Source organism: Rhodnius prolixus, unplaced genomic scaffold (assembly GCF_049639745.1).
Source record: "Rhodnius prolixus isolate KJV_2025 unplaced genomic scaffold, Rpr scaffold_4, whole genome shotgun sequence".
NCBI lineage: Eukaryota > Metazoa > Arthropoda > Insecta > Hemiptera > Reduviidae > Rhodnius > Rhodnius prolixus.
Window position 1 is genome coordinate 42,059,068 of NW_027411614.1, and position 12,566 is coordinate 42,071,633.

The 12,566-nt window shown below is 32.1% G+C and overlaps 1 protein-coding gene across 4 annotated transcripts in view; it reads left to right on the plus strand.

The window, feature by feature from the left end:
• LOC141455340 (sodium-dependent noradrenaline transporter-like) overlaps positions 1 to 12,566 on the plus strand; it is a 38,290-nt gene that overhangs the window by 16,121 nt on the left and 9,603 nt on the right. For all 4 annotated transcript variants that reach the window (XM_074130293.1, XM_074130294.1, XM_074130295.1 and 1 more), the window contains one exon: positions 1,436 to 1,551. In XM_074130293.1, coding sequence (XP_073986394.1) covers positions 1,446 to 1,551 — 106 coding nt within the window. In that variant the 5' untranslated portion in view covers positions 1,436 to 1,445. The remainder of the gene's footprint in view (positions 1 to 1,435; positions 1,552 to 12,566) is intronic.

The following is a 12,566-nucleotide window of genomic DNA, read 5'->3' on the forward strand; positions in this document are numbered from 1 at the left end:
ACTTTTCGTATGTTCACTCAATAGATTAAGATAGATGGGTTTAAACCTTCTTTTTTTTTTAGGAAATATTTGTTTAAAAAGGATTCAGAGAAGCTTTCGAAAGTCTCTTTTTGTTTTGAATAAGTGTATATATGTATAATATTTGAGTAACTATACTAAGAAACCTGCTTAAATGTAGTTTCCTCATGTTTTATTGGAATAATTTTTAAAAATAGCAAAAACTGAAAAATCATTTCAAATCAAATAGGGAATCATATCGCTCGTCTGATTTTCTTTAAATTTAAAATTTTACTACATTTATTTATTTCTCATTAAAATTTTATAGGTGAGACCGTACATTACGCTTGATTGGCCCGTATAAGATCGGCCTGCCCCAACCCTCTCTCGAAGTACACTTCTTTTTCTCCTGGAAAAGTTTCAATTTAAAGTTTTAGATCTTTTTATTGGCAATTTGTATTCCAAGTATTTTTTAAAAAAGTTGGAATCGTTATTGAGTAATAACTAATAAATATTGAAAATCAATTCTTCCTATAAGCTTATTTCTGGGACCGATGGGGGCACCTGTACTAAATATTAAATTCGAACTCCCAATGGTTTTTTGTTTTTGGTTTATGCTGACCACTTGGCCAACAAATCTTCACCAATCCCTCACTCATACTGAGCAATTTGTTAAAACCATTTTTTTCCACCCAATGTAGTAGTGAGGATAAAATAACATAAATTTTTGAAGAAAACTTGTAAGAATTTCTAGTAAGAGAAAGACGTGTGAATTGTGAATCTAGTTCATTAAACTATAATTCAAAGGTAATGTTTGAATTTATTAATTATCTTTTAATGAATTTTCTTCATTCTATCGTGTTTCATATTCACCTACGTTACCCGTATTGTATTTCATATTTACATGTGTTTGTGGCAAGTAAGTCATGCTATTCAATCGTTTATCATTTCTAATTTCATTTCTCTTAATGTATGTTATCCTTTTTTTTCTTTTTTTTCTAAGGAGACTTAGTTCTTGCCCATAAGGACTAATTACAGTAAATTGAAAATTTACTTTTATTCGCTAAAAAAAAAAAAAAATGTTGGGAATGTAGAGGAAATCCTGTGTTGAGGAGAGCAATGACCTTTTCTCACTTAGACCCATTTCTAAAACTTATTCTTTCTACATTCTGATTATAATCATTTCAGAATGCTTTCCATTTATTAATTAGCCGGATAGACCTAACGAGACATTTAATGAGAATGATAAAATAATAATTTTCCTAATAGGACCTCATATCGTTTCCGATAAAAATTCAAAAGGGAAATTTACTCACGATTTGAATACAAATTAACTTTTATTCTAATTCTCTTTTGACTAATCTCTTTTCAAATAAAACCCTTTTATAACTGAGTAATAGACCAAAGTCCTTTTGAAATAATTATCTTTAAATTGCAGATAGCTCAATATGGAGGAGCACGAAGATGGTGTGAAGAAGGAGACAGAGCTCACAACAACTTTAGCGCACTACAATCTAGACGACGGCTATGGCTCTTCCAACTCTTCTCCACACAGTGAGTAATCTCTCAGTTCTAGGTATTTAATGTAATTATCTCTGAGTTCATAGTATTTAAAATAGTCAAACTTTATTCAATAAGATTTCACTGTACATGTCGTCCATTTTCCGTTTCACCAGACGCCTAGCTTGTCGATTCGTAATTTAACATGGTTGTGTCCTGAGTAAATAAGAAACATTCAACTTACTATCCTGCCCAAGGGACCCAATTCAATTTCAAACCTTCTCTCAAAGTAATTACCATCTTCGTTAAATATCTAGGGCCTACAGTAATCAATTATCGATTTTCTGGTCACTTTTGATGTTTTACTATCTACCTCGCCAATGTTCTTCTGTCGCTTTTATACAGAATATCTTCTTTCATTCGTTAAACTAAGAATAATTCTGATGAGTCCTAATTTCTTTTTAGATAAAACCAATAATTCTGAAACATTTTATTAATAAATGCAGTAGTAATAATTTCTAATAAACTTCCAAAGAAAATGTATGAACTTATTTTTCAAGAGAGTAGCATACGGCTATTTCATCATATAGGGAATTCAAAAATTTAGTAATCAACATAACAAAAACAAAAAGAAAGTGGATTGGAATCACTTTAATTGAAAAGTCAAAGCTGAATGGAATTGCCAATAATGAGTTTGAACATTTTAAAGAAAGTAGAAAGAAATTAAAAAGTTAATTGAGAAAAATGCTGATTTATGTAAAATAAGTAAAGAGTATAGGTGAAGATTGAATCTTTTATATTGATAGAACAGAATCTCGATTAGAGGCAGGCTGTGGTTGTGTGTGTGTATTGATTCAGCACAATGGAAAAACTAATTGAATTAAACAGTCTGGAGAAATCATTAAATATAATATTTGCTAGCTAAGGGAAATCTCTTTGAAAGAAAATTATTTATAACTGAATTAATATGGAAACAAAAATGGGGAAGATGTAAGATGATTTCATTCTAACTTAAGGAAGAGAACGATAATGATTGTTAACATGAGTTGCTATAGAGCTATTGTCTCCTGCAGACGTATGTCTTAGTTAAATTTTGTAATTATTAAATGTTTATAGCTCTGAGATACTTTTTGACCAGCTATTTGTTTAATGTGATGAAACAACACAGAGGAAAAAGTCCCTTGAAAATAATTTATTTTATTAAAGTATTAATTGAAAAAATGTATTTAAATTATTGAAGTGACTGCAGCAAATTAGTTTCGTCTGGCAGAGGGTAGTAACTAGTTGGAGCAAAAGTTATACTTTAGTACTGTAGTGGAGATCCGCAGAATACTTACGTGAATTTAGGATTACCTTAACTTTTGAAGATCTTAACATTGGTTCTAATTGTTTTTAAAATATTTTCTAATTTTTGTGAAAAATGAAATAATTACAATAGTTTAGATACATTATTAAGTAACCTAATTGGTAGTTAGTTGTTAAGCCCCGCCTGAAAAAATTGGCGATTTCTTTATTTACTTCGTCAGTGATGGGCAGTGGACATCCAATGCCCGCTACCACTCCATAGTTCGTTACAAAAGGTCAGGGAATCCTGACCACCACCTAACTCTCTCTATGTTTTATCACTCTACCTTCGTAAATTATTAATCACAAAATTAAAATTCAGAAATTTAAAGATTTTCTAATGCAATAATTTATAACTGATATTATTATTAAAAAAATAATTGGATTTAATAAATTATTGATTGCATCTAATCTAAAATGGGTGGATGTCGCTTCTTATCGAACGTTGATTTTTTACGTCAAGGGTTTCAATTGAATTTTTTAAAAAAATCTGGCCGTTTCATTAAAAAATTTGAAAAAAAGCGCCATAAATTATGTTGTACTAGTATATGGTATTGTGAAAAACAGCTGATTGCAGACAATCAGGTGCTGGTAGCTCAAGTTGTAGAGGTTGCAAACATGGTGAGGAAGTAAGGTAAGTAACAAACGTTGAGCTGGAGCGATTGAATAGTGCTCATACAAGCATAAAATTTTGTCTAATAACATAAAATACAAAAAGAGGCTAATGGGTTAAATCAGAAAAACTTTTGTGGTTGCCAATAAATATAAGGTTGAGATCATTCATAACAATTAGGCAGCTTTTCTAGAGCTAAACCGCACAAAGAGATTTGAGAAAACCAATTCGTTGTATGTAATTGGCTAGTTGCCAACTGTGAACGAATTAAGGGGCTGTTTTAATTGAGATAATTATAGAGAAATGTTGGCTGCTTATCTAAGTTACTCGGTTAAATCTAAGCACTCCATCTGACTGCTTTCAATATTGTCCACATTTTAATTATACAATGAAAAACATTAGTTCGCTTAAGTAAGTTCAGAAATTGTTATTTTAGCACCATAGCTTTTTGAACTGTTGAGAAAAGAATTAATTCTCATCTTTCTATTAATTTTGAGGATGGATAGTATCGTTGGAATATACTTTATTTTATAAATTAAATTTAGTAAATGGCTTTACGAATTCCATCGAAGACTTTCGATTCAATTCAACTAGAAATCCAATACCTAAGTCTTAAAAAAAAAAAAAGCCTGAAAAGTAAAGCCATGAAAAGAAGATTTAAGTAGCTACTAATTTATAGGCACGAGCGGAATATTAGTGATTGGATTAGGAAAGCTGAAGGGGGCTAAATAGAATAAGAGATAATATTACTGTCTAAGCGTTTAATGGCTATCATTAAAACTAAGTTAGGAACGAGCGTAAATTATAATGAATAACAAGGGTAAACAAAAATAAAATGATTTGAAAAACTGAAGGCGAGTAGAGCATCGTCGTCAGTACTGCGAGAAGAGTGAACGATCACAGAGAAGTGGTTTCTATTGTTCTGAGCCTACCCGACTTTAACCCTTTAAACTTCTCACCGTCACTTTTTCAATCTTTTGAATTTCCTAATTCTGGGATATCTTCTGCGTTGACTACTGAAAATACCGCTGATTTTATCTGTTGTAGCATGCATGTTTTGTGTATCACTTTTTGTACATAATTTCTATTTGTGCTAATTTGTCTATTTTATACCATATTTAGTTTTTTGTATTCCATTTTATATAAAAAACTGCTTATATGAAAATGTGTGTTTGGTAATGTCTCTTGTTTATGTATCTGTCGAGATTTCTAGGATCTTCTTGGATGTCTTCTCTTACGATTAATCACTTAGTTGACTCGCTTCTTTTCACTGTGTTATCCTAATTGTTTATAACGATATGTTATAATTCTTTTCGTCATTGTATATTCCAATTGTTCTTCTAAATAACCCGTTAAAGTCAGTTCAACAAGAAATCCAATCTATAAGTTTAAAAAAATAGATCTGAGTCTTTTCTTCACTTTTTCAACCTTTTGAATTTCCTAATTCTTTGTTACTACAGCGTCGATTTACGATAAAAGAAAAGAAAAAAAGGATAACGAAAAATTATTGGTGGCAAAAACGGTTTGATTAACATGCATGTTGCCGTTAAAAAAAAAAACAGGAGATTGGCATTATTTCCGGTTTGTCAAAAACTGAAAGGTCATTTTTCATAGTTATATAAGTTCGAAGGGTACTACTGTAATACTTAGTATGCTAAGGGCGTGTAAATAAAATATAAAATTTCCTCCCTTCATACAATTTAAGTAGGTTAATGACAAATACTTGTAAGACTGCGCGAGGTTTGCTTGCATGGGTGTGTAGTTAATTATACCAAAATGATGCTTAAATTTCCTCCAAGAAACTCTCCTAGACAGGGCTTCTCGTAAATAAACTACATTGTTATTCATATCACATTTTTACATGCTTAGAGGTAAATTCACGTACCTCAATGGTATTTAAAGTTTTTTAAGACTGGTCAAATTTCGCTGGAAGACATAATGAGTCCATCATTGTCGCTTTTATTTAATTTTTCCTTTAGTAATAAGTAAGATAGAGTTTTGTGTTGGTTACAGATTTTTAGATATTACGTTTTCACAATTTTGCAACTTTGTGTTAAATTTCGTGTATACAGTATAGTACGAGTATACTATCTACATGCAGGACTGTTGAAACATCTTTCTGGCAAATTTGTTCTTAGGGAGGGGTGAAACCCTTTTCTAAAATGCCGTTGCCTGTAGAATATCAATATATATAATATAACAGTGTCTTACTAAAAGTCCAAGTCTGATGCAGAAATGCAACTTTACAGAACAACTTTTCTCTGTAATTTTCCAGTCAGTGGCCACAGGGTATCATTTGAAATGGGCAAAAATTAATTTAAACTTATCATTTTTTTTCAGGGATTATTGATTTTTTGCGGTTCTGAGAAAGCTGTGATGTCATGCCTCCTTCGATAGTATAATTTTATTATAATGGATATACGTATATTATAAACGTGTAGCCGTCCATCTTTAGAGTGAAAATTCACTTTTTTTGTGCATTTTGGTCGTAACTGGTGTTAGGATCGATAGTGCATGCTTGTTTAATAATCAGTGAGGAGCTAAAGTAATGCCAAGGTAATTTAGGGTTCCTCATCCTACCTGAGCCATTTTTTCTTTTCTTTTCTTTTTATGAGAAAATTTGATTTCCCACTGGTATTGACTAGCAATGAGGATAGCTTTATTTTATTATTTTTTTTTCCACCAGGAACAGCTAAGGAACACAAAGCAAACAAACTCCTTTTAAGAAGTATTTATTAAGGCTTCGTGAATAGAGCCAATTGTATGGGGGCAGGCGGGAGTTGTGTGCCAACGACGGCAATCTCAACCTAGCAAGAGAGCAACAACAAAAAAAAAGGGAAGGTTTGTGTATATCCGGGTGAGCTGGCTTGAGGCACATATTACAACGCACCATAGAGCTATAACAGTGTAAGAGGGTATGTTGGTGTTATGTGTGCAGTCGAACGCGCGTGGGTAAATGAAATTTCACCACCGTTTGTGTTGCGTTGGTGCTGCTGTCTAGCATTGACTTGACAACTCTCTCCTTCCATCCAATGTCACAACTCTCTCTAACATACATCTTAAATCTGCACAGAATGTATTCATCCACACCTTCTGATAGAGGAAGGGTGTTCTCCTTCAATCTCATGTCTTATATGAGATTTTCATCTCTTAGGCGGCGACCAACAGGTCTCTTCAAAGTTTCATTTTATGTTTGTCATATTAACCAATATGTAAACTTGTTCCTTCCCGTCTGTAAAAAACCTGGACTGTAAAAAAACAAAATACGACGAATTTATTAGATTTTTGTGGGGAAAGGTAATGCGAAATCTTGTAACAGTAAAAAGTTGGGGCCAATATTTGAATCATTTATAGAAGTAAAATTTTTTGGGGGTTTCAATTTATACTACACAATTTAATCAAAATAAGCACTATTAAGCCTTCTTTGCCAACTATAAGCTTAATTAATCACCATCAAGTGGGGATCTCAGGATTAAATGGTATCGATAAATGCAGTTTTTACATAGCTCTCATTGGTCAAGATATATTAAAACTGTCCGGTAGGACAGTTGTATAAGGGTTGATCGTCAAAAAGTGCACGAAAAAGCGAAACGTTGAAAAACGCCCAACTTTGAATTTTTTTTTCTCTTTTTGTATAAAAGATAAAATTTTCAAACTTTCTTTAAAATATAGGGCAAATCCTCCTTTATATCTGTAATTTTTTGCAACAACCCAGATGTTATAGATTTCGAGAAAAAAGTTGTTGAAAATGAGCAAAAACGGCATTTTCAAAAATTAGTCTTGTTCTTGTTCTTGTTGTTCTTCTTCTTGTTGTTACCTTTTTTGTAAACAACGTAGCGCCTAAACGCGTGAATCGATTTTCATGAATGAGGGATCATTCGATTCGGAATTTTATGTAGATGTGCCTTTTGGGGGTCTCGACGCTGCACATCGAATGGGAGAGGAGTTAGCCCCCTTTATGTAAGGCCCCCTCCAAAATTATTATTACTAATTACTCTGTAAATCTTGGCCCGATTTTGATAAAATTTGGTAGGATGATAGGGTTAGGGCTCCCCTACGTAACATTAAAGCGGCGATCAGCTCTTACACTTGTTAAGGGGAAGTATAGCAAACGTTTCAAATTATCGACAAGTGAACAGATTTTAATGAATGAATTGTCATTCGAATCGAAATTTTGTGCAGATTTGCACTTTTGAAGTCTCGACGCTATGCCTCATAAGGAGGGGAGTTTGCCCCACCCAAGTAAGGCCCTTTCTAAAACTATTATTACCAATATTTCTAAAACGCTTTGTCCGATTTTGATAAAATTTAGCACGAAGAAGTGATTAAAGCTCCTCTACGTGGCTGTGAAGTGCCATCATGCTCTTACTCCTACTAAGAGGAAGTACTGCAATCGTTAAAATTATCAATGAGTGAACCGATTTACATCAATGAATTGTCGTTCGATTCAAAATCTTTGCCTCATTGCCTTTTAGGGAGCAGTACTATAATTGGAGTTTATTTTTCTTACTCCTTTTAAAAGGAAGTACTTAAAACGCAGTTTAATTTTGTTACTTAAGTACAAATACCTTCCTATTTTATTCAAAACGTTTTCTCCAAAAAAAATTGTTATTGAGGATGGTTTGGGCACCGCAACTATAATCATTCTTTAAAAAGATCTCCCCAGTAGTAGTTACGGCTCCGACTTAACACCTTATCAGGTTATAATGATAGGATTGCTTATTCCAAATAAAAAAAAATCCAATCCGTAAAGCAGATATGTAACTTTGCAAAATAGACAAAAATGAAAATCTATCCAAAAGGTACAAAAATCTCCTTAACAAAAACTTACAGTTTAAAAAGTTAAGTATAAGGGTTGATTGAACGCCAAAAGGTACGCAAATCAGCTAGTACCCAACATTTCATTTATACTTAAGTAATTTTACTGCATTAATTTTCATTCATATTTTTTAGAATTTATTAGATGTCACAGACCCTTATGCTGGCCAGTTCATTCATGATATTTTTGGGTTATAATTTTGATAAAATGTATAATATAGTATATCTTCGTTATTAAATAGGTACTTTATATTAACTCTATTCCAAATTATTCTTCTGATTTATCTTTAATATGCCCTTTATTTTGAGTAGTCGCATATACATGCATGTTAAAGTAGAAAAAGACTAAGAGTCGGATACTGTTTAAATTTGAATCACGGATTTAAAACAATATTTCAGTCTTGAATTCGTCTTACCGAAATATTCGTGAGCACAAATAACACACAGTTAATAACAAGTAGATTATTCAACAATAATTATTCATTTTTCAATTGTAATTTAATTTACTCCCCCTAATTTTACTTATAGTAAAATACTGGTATAATTAGCTGTCCTAAAAATAAGCATATCTTATTTATTTTATATTACACATGTATATACAACATTGTGGAAAGAAAACCTAGATTGAGAATGTAATTGAAGAAAACTATTATTTGCGATAAAGCCAGATTAATTATTATCTATTATTATAAACGTTTGACTACTACATAAAATGACAATTACTTTAATCGAATAATGAACTTAAACCGATGATTTTTATTTAAAAATAAAAATAAATAAATAAAATAAACAAAATCATTAATGTTTGTCGGTGAAAGCAGTTTTAAAAAGAAGTTTTTGAATTTTTTTTAAATTTTGTATAACGTTTTTCTTTCTAATCTGTAATTAATAGTTTGATTGTTATATATAAAATAGATATTACAGTCAATCTACAGTGCTACTTGAACAAATATTTTGTAGATGAAAATGGCCAGCATAAGGGTCTGTGACATCTAATAAATTCTAAAAAATATGAATGAAAATTAATGCAGTAAAATTACTTAAATATCAATGAAGTATAAATGAAATGTTGGGTACTAGCTGATTTGTGTACCTTTTGGCGTTCAATCAACCCTTATACTTAACTTTTTAAACTGTAAGTTTTTGTTAAGGAGTTACAGTAAAGCTATCAAGTGACTTGAAAGGAGATGAAGCTGGTCTGAAGAGATGAGGGAAAATATACGAGTTAGAAGATTGAGAACTGAAGTAATGTCATGCTAAAGTCATGCAAGTATTTATGTGAGATTTGCTTTCTCTAAACAGATGTGGTAGGGAAACATATAAAGAAACGGGATTATTTATTTTCTGTTCATAGCGAAATGCATATTATTGCTTTTCAATTCATGCTGAAGTACAGAGAGATTTGCAGTGAAAACAATATATCCCTGGAATACTGCATATACATTTTGGCGCGCAAAATATTGGCGCATCCAAATATGCATACAGCCAATAAATAAACCAATCTGAGCCTCAGGTGGCTTGCGGCACTTTATTGCTCTAATTAGTTCCTGGTTAAAACTTGCAATAATTTCTCACTTTTTTTTTTATAGTATCTACATTTACTTTTATTTCTAGCAATGTACTCTGCTCTGATTATTATTTTACCTAGCTAATAAGAGAAAGTTAGCGTTCGTGCTCAATTATTGTAATTACAATAAATGTTTAAAGACTTTATAGACAATATGGGAAATCTCAATGCTCAAAGTTGGGTGCAATCATCAGTTTCAACTTAAATAGCAGTAACTATTTAAACCGCAATGCAAATTTATTAAAACTTCTTTGTATTTCATGATTTATCTTAAAAGCTTCAATGATTTGCCTATCCTAATAGTGTAGACGATGGCGCCTTTGAGCCAGCACGAACTCCCTTGGAGTTAGTTGTCTTTCCTGACTAGTTTAGGTCTTGCATATCGTGAACTTCCTTGGAATGCCTGGATATGTCGTCTCTGAGGGTGCGAATAGTTTGGTTTCCTATCCTTTGAACTCCTTCAAAGGGTTTCGCTGGAAAGCCTGGGATGTTTCCAGTGTTTGTCTGTAAACATTTATATTTATATATAGTCTCTGGGGACATTAGGAAGAAAGTTGTCTCTAATGGCCGTTCCTCCGCTGCCCTGGGATTTCTTTGAATAATCTGTGCGGTTACCAGGGTTTGAGAAAGGTATATCCTCCGTAGAACTGTGGTTACAGGACGAGTGATTTGCGAAAGGAAGTAGTTCTTCCTAGCGCTTCTAAGGGAGCGTGTGAGTATTTTTATCACTTATGCCGTAAGTGATCGTCTTACCTGACCAAAAATAAAATAAAATTTCGCAAAAACAAGTTTAAAAAAAAAATCAACAGATTAATTCGAATTGAACTGATCAATCGAGTTTGCAAAAACATTACAAGTTTTTCAAAAAATCGCTGCCTACCGATTGTTTACGTTGTAATGACTTGGAAGAACTGTGGAATAGATCTCCTCTAATGTCATAGGAAAGTCTAGAGTGTCAGTCCTAGAAATTAGATGAGTACTAATCCTAGCGAGTTTCAAGAGCCTCGGGAAAATCTTTAAATGAATCTTTAGAGAAAAAGTAAAAAGAAGATTTTTTGGGAAGACCAATCGCCTGAACTTTAACACTGCCCTAAAGGGCCAAGTCAGAGCATTGGACGCTAAACATTTTCAAGTTGAACAAAATCAATTACCCTGAAAGTAAGTAAGGAAAAATAATTGCCTTAATAGAAAGTCAAGAAAAGTTACATTACAGAAGTTTTTTTGTTACATTATGAAAATTAAAACTTTATTAAAAAGGAGATTAAGTCTTTAATTTAGGTGCTTCTGTTATTATGCCTAAAAAATAATTGCGATAAAATTGCTTGGTACAAGAAGAAGTTAGTTAAGTTCAATGGGATTAAGTTGAGTTAGTAAGTTGAGATGACTTTGATTTTCTATGAGAACGTATGTGCATGTATGTGTGAGTGTAAGAGTTCTAGAGAACAGTGGTATGCTCTCCTCAGGGTATTCAAACATTTTCCGAACACAAAGGAGTCTGACGAGCAGGTTTCTTGTGCGCAGATGTGTCAACTTGTTTTATTGAAGTATGCCTTTTATTATTTAATATTCATCAAGATGAATACCGACTGTGTTGGAAAATATTTATAGATTATTTTTACTTCCTCAGATTCTGTTAAAGGAACCTTACTTCCTTGTTAAACTATCTAATGGTCGCCTAATCCTCCTATTTCAGACTTTATACAATACCACGGTGAGTATTGATGGTGGCCCAGAAAAAAAGGAGAGTACGTAGTTCATAACTTATTCTTGGTTTTTACTAAATTTAGGGATAAGTAAATGTTCAGGTTCACTTACAGAAGAAAACTGCATTAGGATTGGAACAATTGTAAGGGAAAATTGTATAAATATCGTTCAGGTGTGAGTCACATAAATACATTAAAACGTTCGTTTTGTGCCATTGAAAGAAATCTTTTATTATTATTGATCTTGACAGTATTCTTGAGTACTGCTGAATGCAGGAAAAAAAATTAGTAAAAAACACTTATAATTAATCAATAAAAATTGCATAAAATTGTTAACCATCTGGCATATATATTTTTAAAAAATAAGAATTCTTACCTTAGTATTATACTCTCGTTAAGTTTATAGATCAATTAAATACGTGCAATAGGAAAGATGTAATTACTAATTGTAGAAGGGTTGAACGCTATAGATTTTATTTTATTGCGAGAATTCAATTAGTAAATAAAGCTTCTTATTAAGTCCCCCATAAAATTTCACCAATTAAAACACATCTAATTCACTGCATTAATCACTAAAGTCATTTGAGTTTGAAACAAAAAAAACTTCATATTGAAATAAGGCAAAATTCGCTTACGCAATGATAACCATCCTAACTGAACAAGTTTTAAAGACTAATAAGCAATAAAAATTTGGTTGTAATAAACCTTTTCACTAGATTGATTTAGTTCATTGCAACGCTATTACGGTTTAGTTGGTTTATGGACAAACTATGCGGTAAACAGAAACAGATATTTAATTGATGATAAGCAAGTTAATTTGAAAGATTCTCTCTCACAAATGGTTTTCCTTCCGACTTATGACCAGACGTTTGTTTTGATCATTCTTACTGTGTCTGGTTTCCGTCTAGGAATGACTGGCTACATCTGATTTATTATCTGATAATTACTTTATATGATACACGATTGGTTCCAGAATGGAGAAACGTTCTATTTCGAGACATGACAACAACTGCTTCCTTCGTGA